At 39.0% G+C, this 19,221-nt stretch overlaps 1 protein-coding gene across 1 annotated transcript in view; it reads right to left on the bottom strand.

Annotated features, from left to right (window-relative positions):
- The window catches only part of LOC150088737 (synaptic vesicle 2-related protein-like), a 91,672-nt gene extending 72,842 nt beyond the window's left edge, over positions 1 to 18,830 (bottom strand). The window contains exons 1-5 of the mRNA XM_090370295.1: positions 18,691 to 18,830; positions 12,361 to 12,449; positions 8,741 to 8,839; positions 3,021 to 3,092; positions 2,789 to 2,913 (exon numbers count right to left, since the gene is read on the bottom strand). Coding sequence (XP_090226421.1) covers positions 2,789 to 2,913; positions 3,021 to 3,092; positions 8,741 to 8,839; positions 12,361 to 12,449; positions 18,691 to 18,787 — 482 coding nt within the window. The 5' untranslated portion in view covers positions 18,788 to 18,830. The remainder of the gene's footprint in view (positions 1 to 2,788; positions 2,914 to 3,020; positions 3,093 to 8,740; positions 8,840 to 12,360; positions 12,450 to 18,690) is intronic.
- Positions 18,831 to 19,221: the final 391 nt, after the last annotated feature.

Here is a 19,221-nt window from a genome sequence, read left to right on the forward strand (position 1 = left end):
TTCACAATTTCATATTTTTGCTCTATCGACAGAGGTGGACTGGCCATAAGCCTTACCGGGGAAACCCCGGTGGGCCAGTGTGATTTTGGCCATAAACCATAGTATGAGGCCACTATAAATTTTCCCGGGTAAGAATTTTTGACCCAGTCCGCCTCTGTTTATCGATAATTGCTTTTCTTTTTCTCTCTGAATCTGCAGTGTCTTCACCAGGACGCTTCCTTTTCACACCTTTTAATTAAGTATTTTACTCATTTTTAGGGAATAAAGCACAATCATAAAACGAGGAGGCACGCTTGATACGCATAAACAAAGCTGCGCGCATGTAGCAACTGAATAAACAACACCATAAAGGCAGAGATACACTATTAACACCTCACATTTCTAGGGGTTACTACCATAAAACAATAAAAATCCAGTTGCGTTTCTGCTAGTGAAATCTGTTATAAACTGGTAGTAAACTCGATCTAATTGCATTTGCGATTATACCGATAGCTGGAATTGTGTTGCTTTTTACGTTATTATGGTGAAATGTGTTTCCCCTTCACTGATATAAAAAACATAAAAGCAGCAAAGTTGAATTTTGTTCATCTTTCACTCTCATTCTCCGCCGTCGCACCGTATATATCGATAACATATGAAAAACGACCTTGAAGATAGTGGGCGGCAGCGTTACCAAACGAAAAAAATCAAGAACCGCGTAACTCCGAGTTCGCGTAAGTCGGGGTAGCGTAAGTCGGGGTATTACTGTATATAGGTTGGAGGCTAGAAAGGCTTCGGTTCTGCAAATTGCAGCATCTGGAGACTAGGCACCTGTGGGGAGATCTGATTGAGGTGTTTAAGGCCTTGAATTGATTGAATAAGCTAAATGTTAATAGCATTCTTCCTTTTGCTGAGACCACACATATGAGAGGGCATAAATTGAAGTTGAGGAAGATTGGTTGCAGGACAGATGTGTGGAAGTTTGCCTTCAGCCAGCATGTGGTTGATTGTTGGAATAGGCTTCCATCTGTTGTTGTGGAAGTGGATGGTTTGAATAAATTCAAGGACTAGACAAATTTTTGGAGAATGTGAATGGTGAAGTGTGTGGTTTTTTTTTTTTTTAGGCTGATGCTACATAGCCTTGCTTTCCTACATCATTTGCCACTACTACTATCTACCACTACTATATGTGAGGCTGTGTGGCACAAATTTTGCACACTTTCCTTTTCCCTAAATCTTCCTGCAGTACTTGATGAATTATCTCCTATTCACATTCAACTCATCAACCATCATTCTGAAGGTCAATCGATGACAAGAGATTCCCACACAATTTCCCGCACTTTTGCAACTCCGTCCTCATTTCAAGAGGATGAAGGATGCCCACTTCTTGGGTCATTGTGAAAATCCTCATGCTGTTTTTGAGCCACTTATATCATTCAAACACACTAGTATGACTTAAAAGTTCACCACCTTAAACAGTTTTTCACATTTTATATGTTTCTGTTGCAGCTTTTTCCAGTTTAAAGCAAAATCTGATATTTGCTCATTGCTCCATTGCAAAATTGTGACACGGAATATTAACGTTACTAACAAAACTGATTACAATAACAACCTGTAAAAATACTGGACAGTCTCTTTACCACCATCTGTTGGAGGAAGGTTGCACTACAACATACCCCTTTCATTTATTTTCAAACTCACTGAACATAACTGCAACAGCACCAGTCCAGGATTTTATTGCCACACCTTGTATATAGCAGCCTTCCATAAGGGATGGTATCAAAAGCTTTACAACAGCCTAGTTATATATGATGTCAAAATTGTGATTCATATCCAACTGTTTAATGACTATATCACAGTAATTTACCAGCTTGGTCAGGCATGACCTCCTCTTAACAAAGACATGCAGGACACTATTTGAGATACCATTCTTGTTGAAATAGTCCCAAGCTCTCCTTAACAGACTCCATATAGGAAAGCCACCTACAGGATAGTTACCCAAATCCTCTCTAGCACTATCTTTGTGGACTGGAGAGACATTAGCACTAATCCAGTCCAAGGAAACCCTCACAGTTTTAAGACACTCCCACTAACATTCCCACTTTCATTAAAATAACCTTGCATTTAGACTTTTTAATTATAACTGAATATATATAACATCCTCTCTCTGAGCCTTGTCCTTCAACCTCAACAGTTTTCCTAACAAATGCTTCTCTTAATACCATTGCTATATTAAGTGATATAATATCAGGGACCAATTGCTGTATTATACTTACTTAATACAGAAAATGGGCTCCTCAATGTTCCCCAGAGTTGTGAGTTTGCTTGGCCTATGCCAAGCAAGGCCACATACTTTGACACAGGCCAATATGATTCAGGCACAGAAAGAGTTTACTTATATTTGCATAATTTCTAAGCAAATGAGAGAATAGAAGGCATGCAAGAACTTTTCCGAAGCAAGTACACCCTTTAATCAAGTACACCCTTCAATCTTCAAAAATTTACCACTGAATACAAACATATCTCTTACTTTAGCAAACTGGAAGATCTTATAGACTACGATATAAATAAATAGACAAGCGTGCAAAAAGTGCCTTTGAACAAAGCACTGCACTCTACAAGTATACACAATTGTATTAAAGAACGTAATTTATTAGGAATATTCCAATTCACTACTTATGCTTTCTTACTGACATCATATATTTGCAGTTTACTTAATTTTAATTATTACAACATTCAGGATTTAATTATTTATGAGAAAAATGTACAAATAAAATATTTTAGATTAAAAAAAAAAAATCCTACGTACGCTTGATTTATACCACCAAGGGCAAAACCAACTATACCACGAAAAGGAACAAACCAGACAAATGAAGGCGAAAGAGAAGATAATTCACCGAATAGAAAGGTAAGGAGTAGGGCAGCAATAATAATCTAAAATCATAAAAAAAACAAAAAAAAACATGAATAGGTAACATATAAAGTAAATTAATAATAAATTACTGATACTAATAACAAACACATTCAGTACTAAAGCCTACCTTCTTTCTTCCAAATTTATCTGCCATTATGCCAAAGATGAAAGATCCTGATGTCATGCATGCCAAAACTATCTAGAAAATTTCAAAATGAATTCATAGTATGAACCATAGCTGTAACGCTCAATATGTTCTACGTTGATATCAATATTTGTAAAAATAATAAGAGAAGTTTACCTCGATATAGTCAAATGATTAAAATAATTAAATAATTAAACACAATTAAAAATTAAGAAAATTAATTTTAAAAATTTAACGAAAAAATTGCAAAACGATTTTCCTCCTGAAGCTGACAATGCTTTTCGACCGTATGTCGTGATCACAAGAATAAAAATTACTGAATAGGGGTGAGCATGAAACTTAAATAGGGATTATTTGTCTTCGCGCATGCCGACGAATCTGAGATCAGATATGGCCGGCGAACAGTAACGGAATTCTGGTGTAATTTAATTTCTACGGTTTCTACAATTAATAGTCGCATATAATTATGTTGGACACTAAGTATTTTGGCCACGTTAAATAAAAAAGTATGTTTTTCGTTAACAGCATGAAAGGCTAATTCTGACACTGCTGAACGAGAAGCACGAACTGAGGCCGCATGTTGTTTAACGTGAATATTCAGAGGAAAATGCGTTGAACCTTGGTAAGACGAGTCACAATCACCGCAAGAAATGTTGCATACCAGGTCATTAATTTGTGTTGTGAACAAGGAAAGGACTGAGCAATTGTTCGGTACAGTGTGTAATTTCCATATTGGCCTGGCCACAATTTTAAATTTGGTATCTTTAAAGAATCCGTTAAGCTGTTTGTGCCATTGTTCAACATATGGGACAGAAATAACGTATTTTTTGATATTACTATTGTAAGATTTTCGATTTTTTCGTTTTAATTTCTGGAGAGTATCATACGGAAGTGTTCTACGTACTATATTGAGGTAAACTTCTCTTATTATTTTTACAAAAAAATGAATTCATATATTTTAAACCAATTCCAGTTATTTTTAGCACTTTATAACATTCCACAATTCACATTTGAACAGAAAATGTGAATTTATCTGCCATTATGCCAAAGATGAAAGATCCTGATGTCATGCATACCAGAACTATCTAGAAAATTTCAAAATGAATTCATATATTTTAAACCAATTCCAATTATTTTTAGCACATTATAACACTCCACAATTCACATTTGAACAGAAAATGTAATAAGAAATGGGAAACAAGATAATCCAAGTAAACTGTTGTTTGAATGCATAGATGAACTTCATAGTATCGTAATGAAATATCCACTGATAAAAACCAATTCATATTTGTACTTTAGAAGCTTTCAAGACTGTTGAGTCTCTTTATCAACTAACAGATTTAAATTTGAATACAACTGTTATAGTTATGTGTGCAGTGAGCTGAGAGTGAAGTCACATTATTCATTCAAGCTGGTTTCCTATTGTTGTCGCACAGACATGCACTGTTTTACTCCAGCGTTTGTCGAGGTGTAAAATGGTTGTCTCCAGGATGGGGTGCATTCTCATGCCTTTGCAGTGGTTTATGGCCTTCAGATTGTTCAATATATTAAGTGACTCTAGCCATGCGCGGTGGCAAAAGTGTCGTGAGTGGTCCATTATTTCGAAGTCACGTTTGGGATCGAGATCGTGGTTGGTGGCCCAAAAATGCTCCGCAACTGCGGACTGGTCAGTTTCGGCAAGCCGGATTGCTCTGTCATGCTCCATAAGGCGATCTTGAAGACGTCTTGATGTCTCACCTATGTAGCAGCTGTCACATTCTCTGCAGGTGATGGGGTATATTACACTGCTGCGTAAGAGAGGTGTGACAGGGGTCTTCACACTAGAGACAAGCGAACATAGGTTTCTGCAGGGTAACTGTACGCATTTGATGTTGTAATTTCTGAGAATTTTTGAGATCCGACCTGATATGCCTGGATAGCAGGGAATGTAGGCGGATTGTATACTGTCTTGGTTTGAGGGTCTTGGGTGGGATGCGAGTTCTTGTGCTTGTAATAGGCATTTGTCTAGCACACAGGATGGATATCCACATTTGGTCAGGTCTGTCCTCATACGGGAAATCTCGTTGCGTCTGATTGCATCAGTGCTGGAATGGCTCCAAGCCCTGGAGAATAGGGTGCAGGCAGTGCTGTTGAGATGACTGCGTGCGTGGCCAGATCTGTAGTTTGTAAACTGTTCGCACCACATAGGTTTACGGTATACCCAAGTCTCTAGACGTGGGCCTACGCGTTGCACTAAGACATCCAGGAACGGGAGCGCCTCGTTGACTTTTAACTCTAGAGTAAACCTATGTGGTGCGGACAATTTACAAACTACAGATCTGGCCATGCACCCAGTCATCTCAACAGCACTGCCCACACCCTATTCTCCAAGGCTTGGAGCCATTCCAGCACTGATGCAATCAGATGCAACGAGATTTCCCGTGTGAGGACAGACCTGACCAAATCTGGATATCCATCCTGTGTGCTAGACAGATGCCTATTACAAGTACAAGAACTCGCATCCCACCCAAGACCCCCGAACCAAGACAGTATACAATCCGCCTACATTCCCTACTATCCAGGCGTGTCAGGTCTGATCTCAAAAATCCTCAGAAATTACGACATCAAATGCGTACAGTTACCCTGCAGAAACCTACGTTCACTTGTCCCCAGTGTGAAGACCCCTGTCACAGCTCTCTTACACAGCAATGTAATTACCGCATCACATGCAGAGAATGTGACAGCTGCTACATAGGTGAGACATCAAGATGTCTTCAAGATCGCCTTACGGAGCATGACAGAGCAATCCGGCTTGTCGAAACTGACCAGTCCACAGTTGCGGAGCATTTTTGGGCCACCAACCACAATCTCTATCCCAAACATGACTTCGAAATAATGGCCCACTCACAACACTTTCGCCACCGTGCATGGCTAGAGTCACTTAATATATTGAACAATCCGAAGGCCATAAATCGCTGAAAAGGCATGAGAATGCACCCCATCCTGGAGAAAACCATTTTACACCTTGACAAACGCGAGTAAAACAGCACATGTCCGTGCGACAACAATACGAAACCAGCTTGAATGAATAACGTGACTTCACTCTCAGCTCCCTGCCCACATAATCAGTTGTATATCAGTTGTATTCAAATTTTAATCTATTAGTTGATAAAGAGACTCGACAGTCTCAAAAGCTTCTACTGTATATTATTGTATTTATTGTGTTATTAAATACATTCACTGGATTATACTGTATTTTCTTAACCATGGACCCCAGTACACCAGGCCCTTTCGTGATAGCATTCTTTTGTGTTAAATAACTGTTCCCATTCTCAGAATCCTATTTGAACAGCAAGAATTATCACTATTTAAGAATACAAGGAGACACAATAGTAAATGTTTGAAAAAAGCTTAGTAGCACTTATTATTTTGAAATTTTATTCATAACTATGACTTCTCTATCTCTTCATGGAAATGTTTGATAAATTACTGACAGGAACCATGGGGCTTCCCTGCTGCCTGTATACCCTTCACCATGTCTCTATAAATCATTTACAACAGCCACTGTAGCCACTGATAAATGAGGCGCCTCCGTAGCCAGGTGGGAAGGAGCAGCAGTGCATAGCACACGCTTCTTGATTAGACCGGGGTTCGAGCCCGTCACCACCAAATACGGAGAATGCGGAAAGGTCAGGGAATGACCACCGCATATCCCGGAGCAATATGGCCTTAGTTGCTAATGCTCCTAAAAACCAAATAACAATAACATAACTGATAAATGAAAAAAGCACAACAAAGCTAAGAAAGGCAAAAGCTCCAAACTACTTGACATCGATGGTTCGACTATTGATGATCCTGCTCAGATAGCAAACAAACTGAATGAGTATTTTGCATCTACATTCACACGTGAGAAATTATTAAGGTTTGAAAATGGCAGAAGGTTATCAAATTGTAGCAGGGTACTTAATGATTTTGTAATAACTGAGAGCAAAGTGGAGGAGAAATCGTTGAAGTTAAACATAAGAAAAGCACCTGGGGTGGATGGGATCTATCCAGTTATATTAAAGGAGGCAGCAAAGCAACTAAGCAAACCCTTAGCCATAATTATGAGAGCATGCTTGGACTCAGGGGAGGTTCCCACAGACTGGAGATGTGCAAATGTATCCCCAATTCACAAAGGGGGATCAAAGGGTAACACGAGTAATTACAGACCAGTTAGTTTAACTTCTGTTCTGGGTAAAATAATGGAGTCACTGGTTAAAGATGCATTGCAGGATCATCTAGACAAGACTGCAGCAATAATTCAGACACAGCATGGGTTTGTTAAGGGAAAGTCTTGTCTGACAAATTTGATAGGTTATTATGATGTGGTTACAAAGGAACTGGATGCAAAAAATAATTTTGATATCATATATTTGGATTTCAGGAAAGCTTTTGACACTGTTGCACATGGAAGACTATTGTACAAATTGGAGCAGAATGGTAGTAAGGGTAAGTTGCTACAATGGATAAAAGGATGGTTAAGTGGGTGAAGACAGAGGGTGGTAATCAATGGGTGCTGCTCTTCGTGGACTAATGTTATTAGTGGAGTCCCACAGGGTTCAGTGTTGAGTCCACTGTTGTTTTGTATATTTATCAATGATATTGATGAAGGTATATCAGGCTTAGTGTCGAAGTTTGCAGATGATACAAAGGTTAGCAGGGTTGTTAATGACAGTAATGGCAGTGTGCTACTGCAACAAGATCTAGATAATTTGGGCAGATGGGCTAAGAAGTGGCAACTGAAGTTTAACCTTGACAAATGCAAAGTACTGCATATGGGTAGAAGTAACCCGAGAGAAAAGTACCAACTGTGTGGTACTACACTTAAGGTGGTAGAAAATGAAAAAGACCTGGGGGTAATTGTGCAGGCAGATATGAAGTTTTCTGAGCAATGCAGACAGGCTGCCAGGGCAGGTCATGGGGTTTTGTCAATGATATATAGGAATTTTGCTAGCAGGGAAAAGGAGGTGATTGTCCATCTGTATAAGGCAATGGTCAGGCCACGCCTTGAGTACTGCGTACAGGTCTGGAGGCCTCATTTTAGGAAGGATGTCGATTTGCTTGAGCGTGTACAGAGAAGGGCAACAAGATTGGTGAGGGGAATGAAGGGATCCTCTTACCAAGAGAGGCTAAAGTTCTGCAAATTGCAGTGGCTGGAGACTAGGCACCTGTGCGGTGATCTGATTGAGGTGTATAAGGCCTTGAATGGGTTGAGCACGCTGAATTCTAATGGGATCCTTCCACTTGTTCAGATTACGAACCTAAGGGGACATAAACTCAAATTAAGAAAAGATAGATGTAGAATAGATGTGCGGAAATTTGCCTTTAGCCAGCGGGTGGTTAATTGCTGGAACAAACTTCCATCTGTCATTGTGGAAGTTGATAGGTTGAATAAATTTAAGGAGGAACTGGACAGGCATTTGGAGGGAATGGTGTGATTTTTTTTTTTTTTTTTTTTTTTAGCTGATGCTGCATAAGCTCATACACTTGCTTTCTTGCATCACATGCCACTACTACTACTATCTCTCAATTCCAAATACACAACTTCTAAGCCCATTTTTTGCTGGATTGGATAGGGCAAGAAGAGAAAAAAAACAAAAATAAAATAAATAAATAATAAATATAAATTACCACAAAGACATACAGAAGAATAAAATTAGTATACATTTGTATATTCTTACACCAGTCATAAAAGAATTCTGCCATGCTGAAATGTTCCAACTGCATGCAAGATGTGGTCCAATAAGCGACTGCACTATTATTTCAAAAGAATCTGCCATCTAATTTTAAAAAAAAAGAAACATGTTAGAGAAGTCATAAAAGCTAGATACTGTAAATTATATTATATAATTTTTTTTCAACTGACAAGCAAGTTATATAATATAAATTAGCATGAATAAAATCCAATCCAATAATATGTTAGAGAAATGATAAAATAAAGATATATCTTACCTTCGAAAAAAGTTAAATTCATAAACTATTTGAGTTAACTGAAAATATATGTATTCTTTTTGTCTCCTTTTGTCCTTTAAATTTGGTGATTTCTTAAAAATAATCTCACACAAACATTTTTAACAGGAAATTTGAAAGAGATAACATTCTCTGAGCTGTGTAACTGTTTAGGAGACTATTACTCAAGACCTAGAACAGTTTTAATTGGTAAGTCATGTTTCTTAAAATAAATATTACCGTTTTAAACTGCTCCACCTCTAGTAGAGGGGAGTAGCTGATAGTTTGAGCCTTTTATAAATCTTAGAAACCATTTATTGTGGATTTAAGAGGTGTTACAATAAAGTTCCTGGACTGGGGCTATTGCCCTAATGTTCGATGAGTTTGAAAATAAACGGAAGTGGTATCTTGTAGTTCAAACTTCCTCCAACAGACAATGGTACAGAGATTGTAGGCTGACAGGTTGATAGTAATAACCAATTCCATTAGTAGCATTCTGTCATGATTTTGCAATGGAGCAACAAGAAAATATCAAATTTTGCTTTAAACCAGGAAAATCTGCAACAGAAACATAGGAAATGTTAAAAACTGTTTAAGATGATAAAATTTTAAGTCATACCAGTGTGTTAGAATGGTATAAGTGGATCACAGATATGTGTGAGGAAGTTCACAATGACCTAAGAAATTGGCATCGTTCAACCTCTCAAAATGAGAACAGAGTTGCAAATGTTCAGAATATTAGCATTAGTAGAGGCATATGATGCAAGAAAGCAAGCTAATACAGCATCAGCCAAAAAAAAAAAAACTTTCCCATTTCACCCATCCATTCGCTCCAAAAGTTTGTCCAGTTCTTCCTTGAATTTATTTAAGCTATAAACTTCCACAACGACCGATGGACGTTTGTTCCAGCAATCAATCACCCGCTGGCTAAAGACAAATTTCCACACAGCTGTTCTACAACTCTTTCCTCAACTTGAACTTATGACCCTTCAGGTGTGCAATCTGAGCAAGAGGTAGAATCTCATCAGCACTGAGCTTGCTCAAACCATTCAAGACCTTAAACACCTCAATCAGATCACCTAGCAGGTGCCTAGTATCCAGACTCCGCAAGTTGCAAAACTTAACTCGTTCTTGGTAAGGGCAACCCTTTGTTCCCCTCACCAATCTCTGTACTCGTTCCAGTAGCTCTGTATCCTTCCAAAAACGAGGCACTTCCAGACCTGTAGGCAATACAATACTCAAGCTCTATCCTTACCATTGCCTTATACAAAGGGATAATCATCTCCTTAACCCTGCGAGCAAAATTCCTGTATATCATTGCTAAGATCCCATGACCTACTCTGGAAGCCTGTCTGCACTGATCAGAAAACTTCATACCTGACTGCACAATTACCCCCAGGTCTTTTTCATTTCACTCCACTACCCTGAGTGTAGCACTGCACAGTTGGTAAGTTACTCTGGAGTTACTGCTCCCCACATGCAGTAATTTGCATTTGTCAACATAAAACTTCAGTTGTCATCTGTCAGCCCATCTACCCAACTTTTCTAGATTCTGTTGCAGTGTGCTGTCATTACTGTCATTAACAACCCTGCAAAACATTGTATCATCAGCAAACTTGGACATTAAGTCTGATATACCTTCATCAATATCACTGATAAATATACAAAACAACAATGGACCCAACACCGAACCCTGGCAGATTCTACTGATAACATTGGTCCACCAAGAGCAGTGTCCACTGATTGCTACCCTCTGTCTTCTCCCACTCAATCATTATTTTATCCATAGCAGCAACCTGCTCTTAATGCCATACTGCTTGAATTTGTATGGCAGTCTTCCATGTGCAACAGTATCAAAAGCTTTTCTGAAATCCAAGTATATGATATCAAAATTAATTTTCACGTCTAGTTCCTTTGTGAACACATTGTAGTATCCTATCAAATTGATCTGACAAGACTTTCCCTTAACAAACCCATGCTGTGTCTGAACTATAACTGCAGCCTTGTCTAGATGATCCTGCAATGCTTCTTTAACCAGTGATGCCATACTTTTTCCCGGAAAATAAGTTAAACTAACAGGTCTGTAATTACTTGTGTCACCCTTTGAATCCTTTTTGTGCATAAGGGATACATTTGCATATCTCGAGTCTGTGGGGACCTTCCCTAAATACAAGGGTACTCTCATAATTATGGCTAAAGGTTTGCTTACTTCTTTTGCTGCCTCTTTTAATATAACTGGATAGATCCCATCCATCCATCCCAGGTGATTTTCTTATGTTTAACTTCAACAATTTCTTCTCCACTTGGCTCTCAGTGATTACAAAATCTTTTACCTCCTTGTTAGAGTTTGATAAACCTTTGGCATTCCCCTCCCTAAATAACTCCCCATGTGTAAATGTAGATGGAAAATACTCATTCATTTTGTCAGCTATCTGAGCAGGATCATCGACAGTCAAACCATAGATATCAAGTGGACCAATATGATTCATCCACTTCTTTCTAGAGTTTACATAAGTAAAGAAGTTTTTGCTGTTTTTCTTTGCATACTTGCTGAAGATTTCTCGTAGTATGTTTTCGCTTGCCTAACCTCTTTTTGTGACTTGATTACAGACTAGTTTATATCTGCCATAGGCTTCTGTCACCTGATACTTTATATGCATCCCATACATTTTTCTTTTCTGCCACGAGCCTCATTAGTTCATCTGACATACATAAAGGCAACCTTGAACAGTATTTCTTAGTTGGAATGAAAAGCCTAGTACTCCCAAAATTAAGTCCCTGAAGGTTTCCCATTTAGAATTCAACGTTGGTAACATCGTCAGTTGATCCCACTGTAAAGAATTTAAACACTGTCTGAGACCTTTATGAAAGCAAAAGCTCTTCCCTTTAGTCTTGATGGTAGTTACATCATTAAGTAATTCCCACATCAGTACATTGTGATCACTGTCACCCAGTGGTTCCTTTATCTGAAAATTCTTAATGCATGAATAATCACTGCTGATAATCAGATCAAGAGTATTACTCCTTCTGGTTGCCTCTCAAACATGCTGCTGGAGAAAACAATCCTCCAATAAATTCACAAAAGTCTTGCTATTGTGTGAGTGACGAACCCACAAATTCAGTCTATATCTGGGAAGTTAAAATCTCCCATTATAAGACAATCTGATTTACTGGCTCACTATTTCTCTGTACATTAAGTATTTTCTACATGTATTTCTAAAGGTATTTCTATGATTGCTGCTTTTCTGAATTAGCAACTGTAATTTACCGCTTTTATCATTTTTCTAATACCCTTTGTAACGAATATATAATCCTATTATATTCAGTACCAGTAATTCAAAGAATACCTTACCCACACTATTCCAGCAATAATTAGGAGCCTGATCTGGAACCATCCAAATCCAACTGAATTAACTGCATCATCTACTGTGTATGTCAGAACTATAGCAAAAACAAAAATATAGTTATTAATAAGGACTATTCAAAAAAATAAAAAAAGTTTCCAGTTACTATCAATTTTAGTTCAAGAAATTTACTGGAAGAATCTGAATAATATGAATTTATTTAATTACTTAACTGTGGTGAGCAAAGAGGATACCCTTCTTTTAATCCCACACGAAACAAACTGAAATTGGTACAAGATTTCTGGAAAACACCTGTGAGTTTACCACTTCATCAAGTTCATCATGAATTTTCTTAAAAGAAATGATTTTGACTTTCTTCATAAAAGACTTATGGTGTAAATCAAAATATTTGCCTTTTAGCAAGAAATTTTTACCCATGTTTGCCAGCTTCTCAGAGAATGCATGGATACTATCAGTTGATGTCTAAAGTTCATTGAAATGAAAATGAACCATTGGAATATTCAGAAAACAATGCAAAATTAAAGAAGTGACAATTATGCCTTCTATGATCAAAATGTAGGTATAGGCGTCAGAAACTCAATGAAAGGCAGAAACTGCAGTTTTATTGCCATAATGTAGATGAATGGATGGTATGTGAGAAGTTCAAACAGAAATAGCAACCTTCATAGGATCTGCCACATCTTGGTCAAGCACACAAAGGCTGTCAATGAAACAAATATTGGCTGGGTGCAGTGCTGGACCAATGTATTTCTTCCCCCCCCCCCCAGACAGAATGATTTTTCGGCACTCTCTACTAAGGATATATATATTTCTGCCTCTTGTTCTTCTGTTTTTGGCACCCCTTAAAGAATAGCACCCTGGGCAAAGGCCTTGCTAGCCTGTACCTTAATCTGGCATTGGCTGAGTTGATAAGCTGGTGCAGGGTCACAAATATGTTAGCTTTGCTAGTAATCTCCCACACAGTTACATGACGATTGACCCTGAGCATCCACATCATATTGAGGGCCCAACTTTTTATTACAAATTGTATGCCCTTGGTAGTGAAATGTTTGAGTAAGGAATAGCATGTGCTATACATGGGTGCATATGTGAGTGTATTATGTGAACAGAACATCTGGTGCACTATAATGAGGAGAGTGAAGATTTTCTGGATCAAATCATTGCAACAATGATTAGAAACGTTTTGATTTGGTTTGGTGTTCGATGTACACTGGCAGCTGAAGTCAAAATGAAACAAGTCAAGATTAGAAGAGTGCTATCACTGTTATTCAAAGACTAAATGCATGAGTCAGCAAAGCAAGCATTGCAACTCTCATGCCCAACAAAAAAGATTCATCTGTTACTGATCATAGAAAGCATTTATACTCGGCAGAGAGAAAGTGATGTTAACATTCCATTTGATTTACATGGCCATTACCAATAATCTAATTTCCCAATGGCACCACAGTTACTGCTTATCACTACAGCAAGACAATGAAGTGATTACAGTGGGCTGTAAAGGCAGAGTGATCAAGAAATGATAAACCAAATCCCTTCCACTCACTCCAATGTGGGCATTCTTGGGATTTAAAATATACAACTGTCTCCTCCATAGACTTCCTATACCACAGATGGGCTTTTAAGGAGGGTTTTTTTAACATAACATGAAATGCTTCTTGGAAGTCTGCAGCAACAGGAAGTAGGGGGTTAATATCAACCCACTGTATTTTTCTTAAGGAAAAATTCTACATGATCAAGGCAACAGTAACATCTATAGTAGCTCCCAGCCAACTACTACCTCGAGTCACACAGACAGAACTCGCACACCTCACTGCTCTTAGCAACTTTCAATGGGGACTTATCATTCAATGAACAGTCATCAGTGATATCAGTAATCAATCTGTTCAAGGCATTGCAGCAAAACTGTAATACACTAGACCTAAAAATAACTAGAAATTCACTGGGAAAAAAAAAAAAAAAAATTGCAACCGTCTCTCTCTTTTTTTTTTTTTTTTTTTTTAGGAGCATTAGCAACTAAGGCCATATTGCTCCGGGATATGCAGTGGTCATACCCTGACCTTTCCGCATCCTCCGTATTTGGTGGTGACGGGCTCAAACCCCGGTCTCATCAAGAAGCGTGTACTAAGCACTGCTGCTCCTTCCCACCTGGCTACGGAGGCACCAACAACCGTCTCTCATAAATATTATAAATTAGCATTAGCATTGGTAGAGGCATATGATGCAAGAAATCAAACTCATTTAGCATCAGCCAAAAAAAACCCCTTCCCGTTTCACCAAACGTTTGTCTAGTTCAGCCTTGAATTTATTAAAGCTGTCAACTTCCACAACAACAGATGGAAGCTTATTCCAGCAATCAATTACCCGCTGGCCAAAGGCAAACTTCTGCACATTCACTCTACAACCATCCTTCCTCAACTTGAATTTATGTCCCCAGGGCCGCATTAATGCTATGGCCAAACTAGCCATGGCAGGGAACCTCACCTGAAAAAGGGCCTCATTTTCAGTGTAAATATTTTTTAAAGTACTGATAAAAAATTCTAATAATAATAGTTTTTACAGATGACGGAAAAAATATGTATCAATGTATGGATGAATAAAACTCTGTAAAAACAAGTTGTTTTAAAAACCTATGGGCTCAGGTAAAGAAAGCCTGCACGAGAAGCATGCAAAAGTTCGATGAAATTTACCGGTAAAAGTAGTTTGCCATAACGGCATTTGTATTGTTGCTCGCTTGGTAAACAGACAGCGGGTAGCAGTCACCCCAGAATCCTACGGGAGCTTGAAACCCTCCCAAAGTGGAGGGGGTAACCTGACCTTTTTTCTTTAGAATCACGAACAGAGTCATATTGGAAGTTCTGGCGTCGTCAAAAATGTTCATAACGTAGTTTCACTGGTAAACTTTTTCGAAGTTTGCCGTGTTTCTCGTGTGGACTTCCTTTGCCTTTTTTTTTTTTTTTTTTTTTTTAATAAACAATTTATCCACTAGTCCACCAGTGATTCTACAAAAAAAAAAAAAAAAAAAAAGGCAGGTTACCCCCTCCACTTCAGGAGGGTTTCAGTCTCCCGTGGGATTCATACTCCTGATCGATAATACCCACCGTCTGTTGACTGAGCGAGTAACAATACAAATGCCATTATGGCAAAGTACTTTTATCGGTAAATTTCATTAAACTTTTGCATGCTTCTCGTGCAGGCTTTCTTTACCTTTGCAAACCTATGTAGTATTCGCCTGGATAAGGGCAGTCACATGGCAAGGCACTGAGCCCACTAGCTCATAAAAGTGTTCCACAGGTATTTCCATCCATGCTTGCTGCACCGCTGTCCATAATTCTGTCTCATTCTTGGGTGGAGAATTCAAAGCTCGAGTGGACCTTTCCACAGCATCCTAAAGATGCTCCACAGGGTTCATGTCCAGTGAATGGGGAGGCCATTCCATGGTGGTAAAATCTGTGGAATGTTCTTAGAACCATTTTCTGGTCACCATGGCTCTGTGGGGAAGCACACTGTCCTGTTGGAAGACCTGATTGCCCTGTGGGTGCATAATGACCATGAAGGGATGCAGATGGTCTACAAGGATGGACACGTAACCTGGACCTTCAGAGCTACATCTAGATGTACCAGAGGTTCCAAGGTGTGCCAGTTGAACACGCCCCAGACCAGTGGTGTAACAACCATGTAGGCAGGCAAGGCAATTGCCTCCGGGCCCTTTAGTGGCCCGGTGTCTTTGGCTGTCTCCTGTTTTTGCAATTTTCATTAATTCAGTAGGAGCCTGAACGTGTTCTTTACCTCCAGGCCCGAAAAAGGGTAGCTACGCTAGTGCCCCAGACCATTACCAACTGTCCACCTACCTGAATAGTTCCTTGTTGACATGACAAGTAAATAGCTTTGTGTGGTTTCTGCCAGATACGCACCCTCCCATCCACTTGAAATAATTGAAAACGGGACTCATCGGACCAGGAGACCCATCTCCAATCATCCAAGGTTCAGTAGCAATGTTCTTTTGTCCACTTGAGGCGTAGAGTCCTGTGTCATGGTTTTTGCAATGGGACTCTGATGAGTCAGCAGCTCCCATAACCTACTGTGGCTAAAGATTGCCTAATGGTCTTGGTGGAGATGTTTGTGGCACATACCTTGTTGAAGCTGGCGGTGATTTGTACCACTGTTGCTCTCCTCTTGGCTGAAAGAATGTGAGACAGAAGTTGACAGCCACGTTCAACTGCCACCTTTTTCCACCCACAGCGCTGTCCACAATGAGACGTTATTCCGGAAATGGCGTATTCCTGATACACTCTTGATACTGTTGAATGGGGATAGTGCATTTTCTGTACAACCTCTGCGATAGAGTGATCCATGCGTCACGCACCCAATAAGTCATCCCTCTTTCAATGTCGGTTAACTCATGTTTATCCACACTGACACCGAATTACTGTCTAGGTGAATGCAATGATGCAGTGTACCTGCCAAGCGGTGGGGTTCTTTCACTAGAAAGAGGGGTGATGAAAAACTATTATTTTTAGGCCACTCAAATAACTAAATTCACCTACTGTGCTGTGCATCTTATGTCTGTTAATTGCATGTGTTCTATTGTCAATTTCTCTGTTTTGCTAAATGAAAAACCTATTTGTGGAGGAAAAACTTTGCTATCTAAGCCAGAGACTGACTAACTTAGCCATGGAGTGAAAAAAGCCCATTAAAGTTCCTCTGTTATCAATGGGATTCGAATCCAGGTCTTTTCCACCCAGTGTGGGAAGGACAGTGATGATACCACTGTGCTACCCGTGTAGACCCGAGAAGGGTGACAGCGGCACATTGCCCAGGAACCCCATGAATTCTGTCCTTTCAGTGTATATATATTAAAGGGACTTCAAATTTAAATATGACCGGGGGCCAATTTCACCCTTAATCTGTCCCTGATGCCCACTCAAGTGCAGAATCTGAGCAAGAGGAAGCATCCCATCAGCACTGAGCTTGCTCAACCCATTTGAGGTCTTATACACCTCAATCAGATCACATTGCAGGTGCCTGGTCTCCAGACACTGCAATCTGCACAAGTTAAGCCTATCTTCGTAACAGCAACCCCTTGTTCCACTCACTAATCTCATTGCCCTTCTCTGTACTTGTTCTAGTAGCGCAACATCTTTCCTAAAATGAGGCCTCCAGACCTGTATGCAGTACTCAAGGTGTGGCCGGACCATTGCCTTATACAAGGGGGTAATCACCTCCTTATCCCTGCTAGCAAAAAATTTCTATATATCACTGACAAGGATTTTTTTTGATTTGGTAGTTGTTGGCGCATCGGCTTCTGTGGCCATATTGCACCTCCCAAGGTTTTTGCAGTACTTTGATCCAAGCCCGAGGTGCGAATCGAACCCGCGACCTTTGGGTTGCCGGGCAGGTACTTTACCCACTCGGCTAGCCTGGTCGGCTCACTGACAAGACACCGTGAGCTACTCTTGCAGCTTGTCTGCACTGCTCAGAAAACTTCATATCTGACTGCACAATTAAACCCAGATCTTTTTCATATTCCCCTACCCTGAGTGTAGTACTGCACAGTTGGTATGTTACTCTGGGGTGACTGCTACCCATATGCTCAACTAAATTATATAAATTAACAGTGAATAAATATATAATAATATAGTTTGTTATTAAATACAGTACATAAATAATGAATAATATGATATGCAATAAATAATATGAATTGGTAATGAAATAATAAAAATTGTGTATTACACTCACTCACTTTGTGGTATTTGAAAGTTAAAAAACAATAAATAAATACATGCATATTATTTTTATATCCTGCGATTTTGCGCCTTGGCTGCTCTATGCACTCAGGCCAACTTCCTCGCTTGCTTCACCCTAGTTACAACTCTGCTGTTACAGCATAAAAAGAAGGCAGGCGTTCGAATCCCGTCACTGACGCGAGAAAAGTTTATGGGCTATTTACACAGTGACTGGATTAGTCAGTCTCGGGCTAGGTTAGCAAGGATTTTTGATCTTGGAAACTTTTTTTTTTTTTTTTTTGTCCAGTGAAGCACGCAAACCGACTATGGAATGCACATAATGAGTTCACTCTTCGGTTTATGAGCGGTAGCTCATAAACCGAAGAGTGAACTCATTATGTGCGGTAATAAACCTCTCTACCGCTCATAAACCGAAGAGTGAACTATGTGCGAAAAAATAATAGGTTGGGGTTCGCTCATGAACCCCCAACCCTAACTTATTATTTTTCGATGTTCATTATCTAAATCTGCGAGTTTTCTCTAACTTGAGGCTAATATACAGTGTGTATTGCTTATATTATATAATTTATTTACCTGAGCTTCGTTTACCACACACCGTCGGCAAATCAAATCCAATATCGCCTTCTCTTAACTCTTCGGTGCCAGTTAATTTTTCGAAACTTTCATCCATGCTCTACCTATTAACATTCCTAGGATATTCATTTCATATGTGAAGAATCAAATGTCTATAAAAGACGAAGATGCAAACAAACCTTCGTATTATTTATTTGCCATAGAATACAAAACGTCATTGTTCCAACAGAACGACTAAATTAAATTTTACTAATAAAAAAAAAAAAAAAAAAATCTATATTGTACATATTTGAACAAAGTTCGGAATCGGGATTGCCGGCTCTCGCTACACGCCTTTTCATTCAATAAAAGTAGCAAAATGAAAAAAAAAAAACAGAAAATTTGAGTTTACTATTAATGTAGCAAAATTAATATAGCAAGATCAAAAAAAACAAAAAAAACATTATAGACTGAAAAAAAAAAAAATTCATTGTAATGAATTAACCCCAGGGGTAGTGGCGTAGCTACCCTTTTTCGGGCCCGAAGGCAAAG

This window comes from Mastigoproctus giganteus, chromosome 3 (genome assembly GCF_048544385.1).
Source record: "Mastigoproctus giganteus isolate SK-2022 chromosome 3, ASM4854438v1, whole genome shotgun sequence".
Classification (NCBI taxonomy): domain Eukaryota; kingdom Metazoa; phylum Arthropoda; class Arachnida; order Uropygi; family Thelyphonidae; genus Mastigoproctus; species Mastigoproctus giganteus.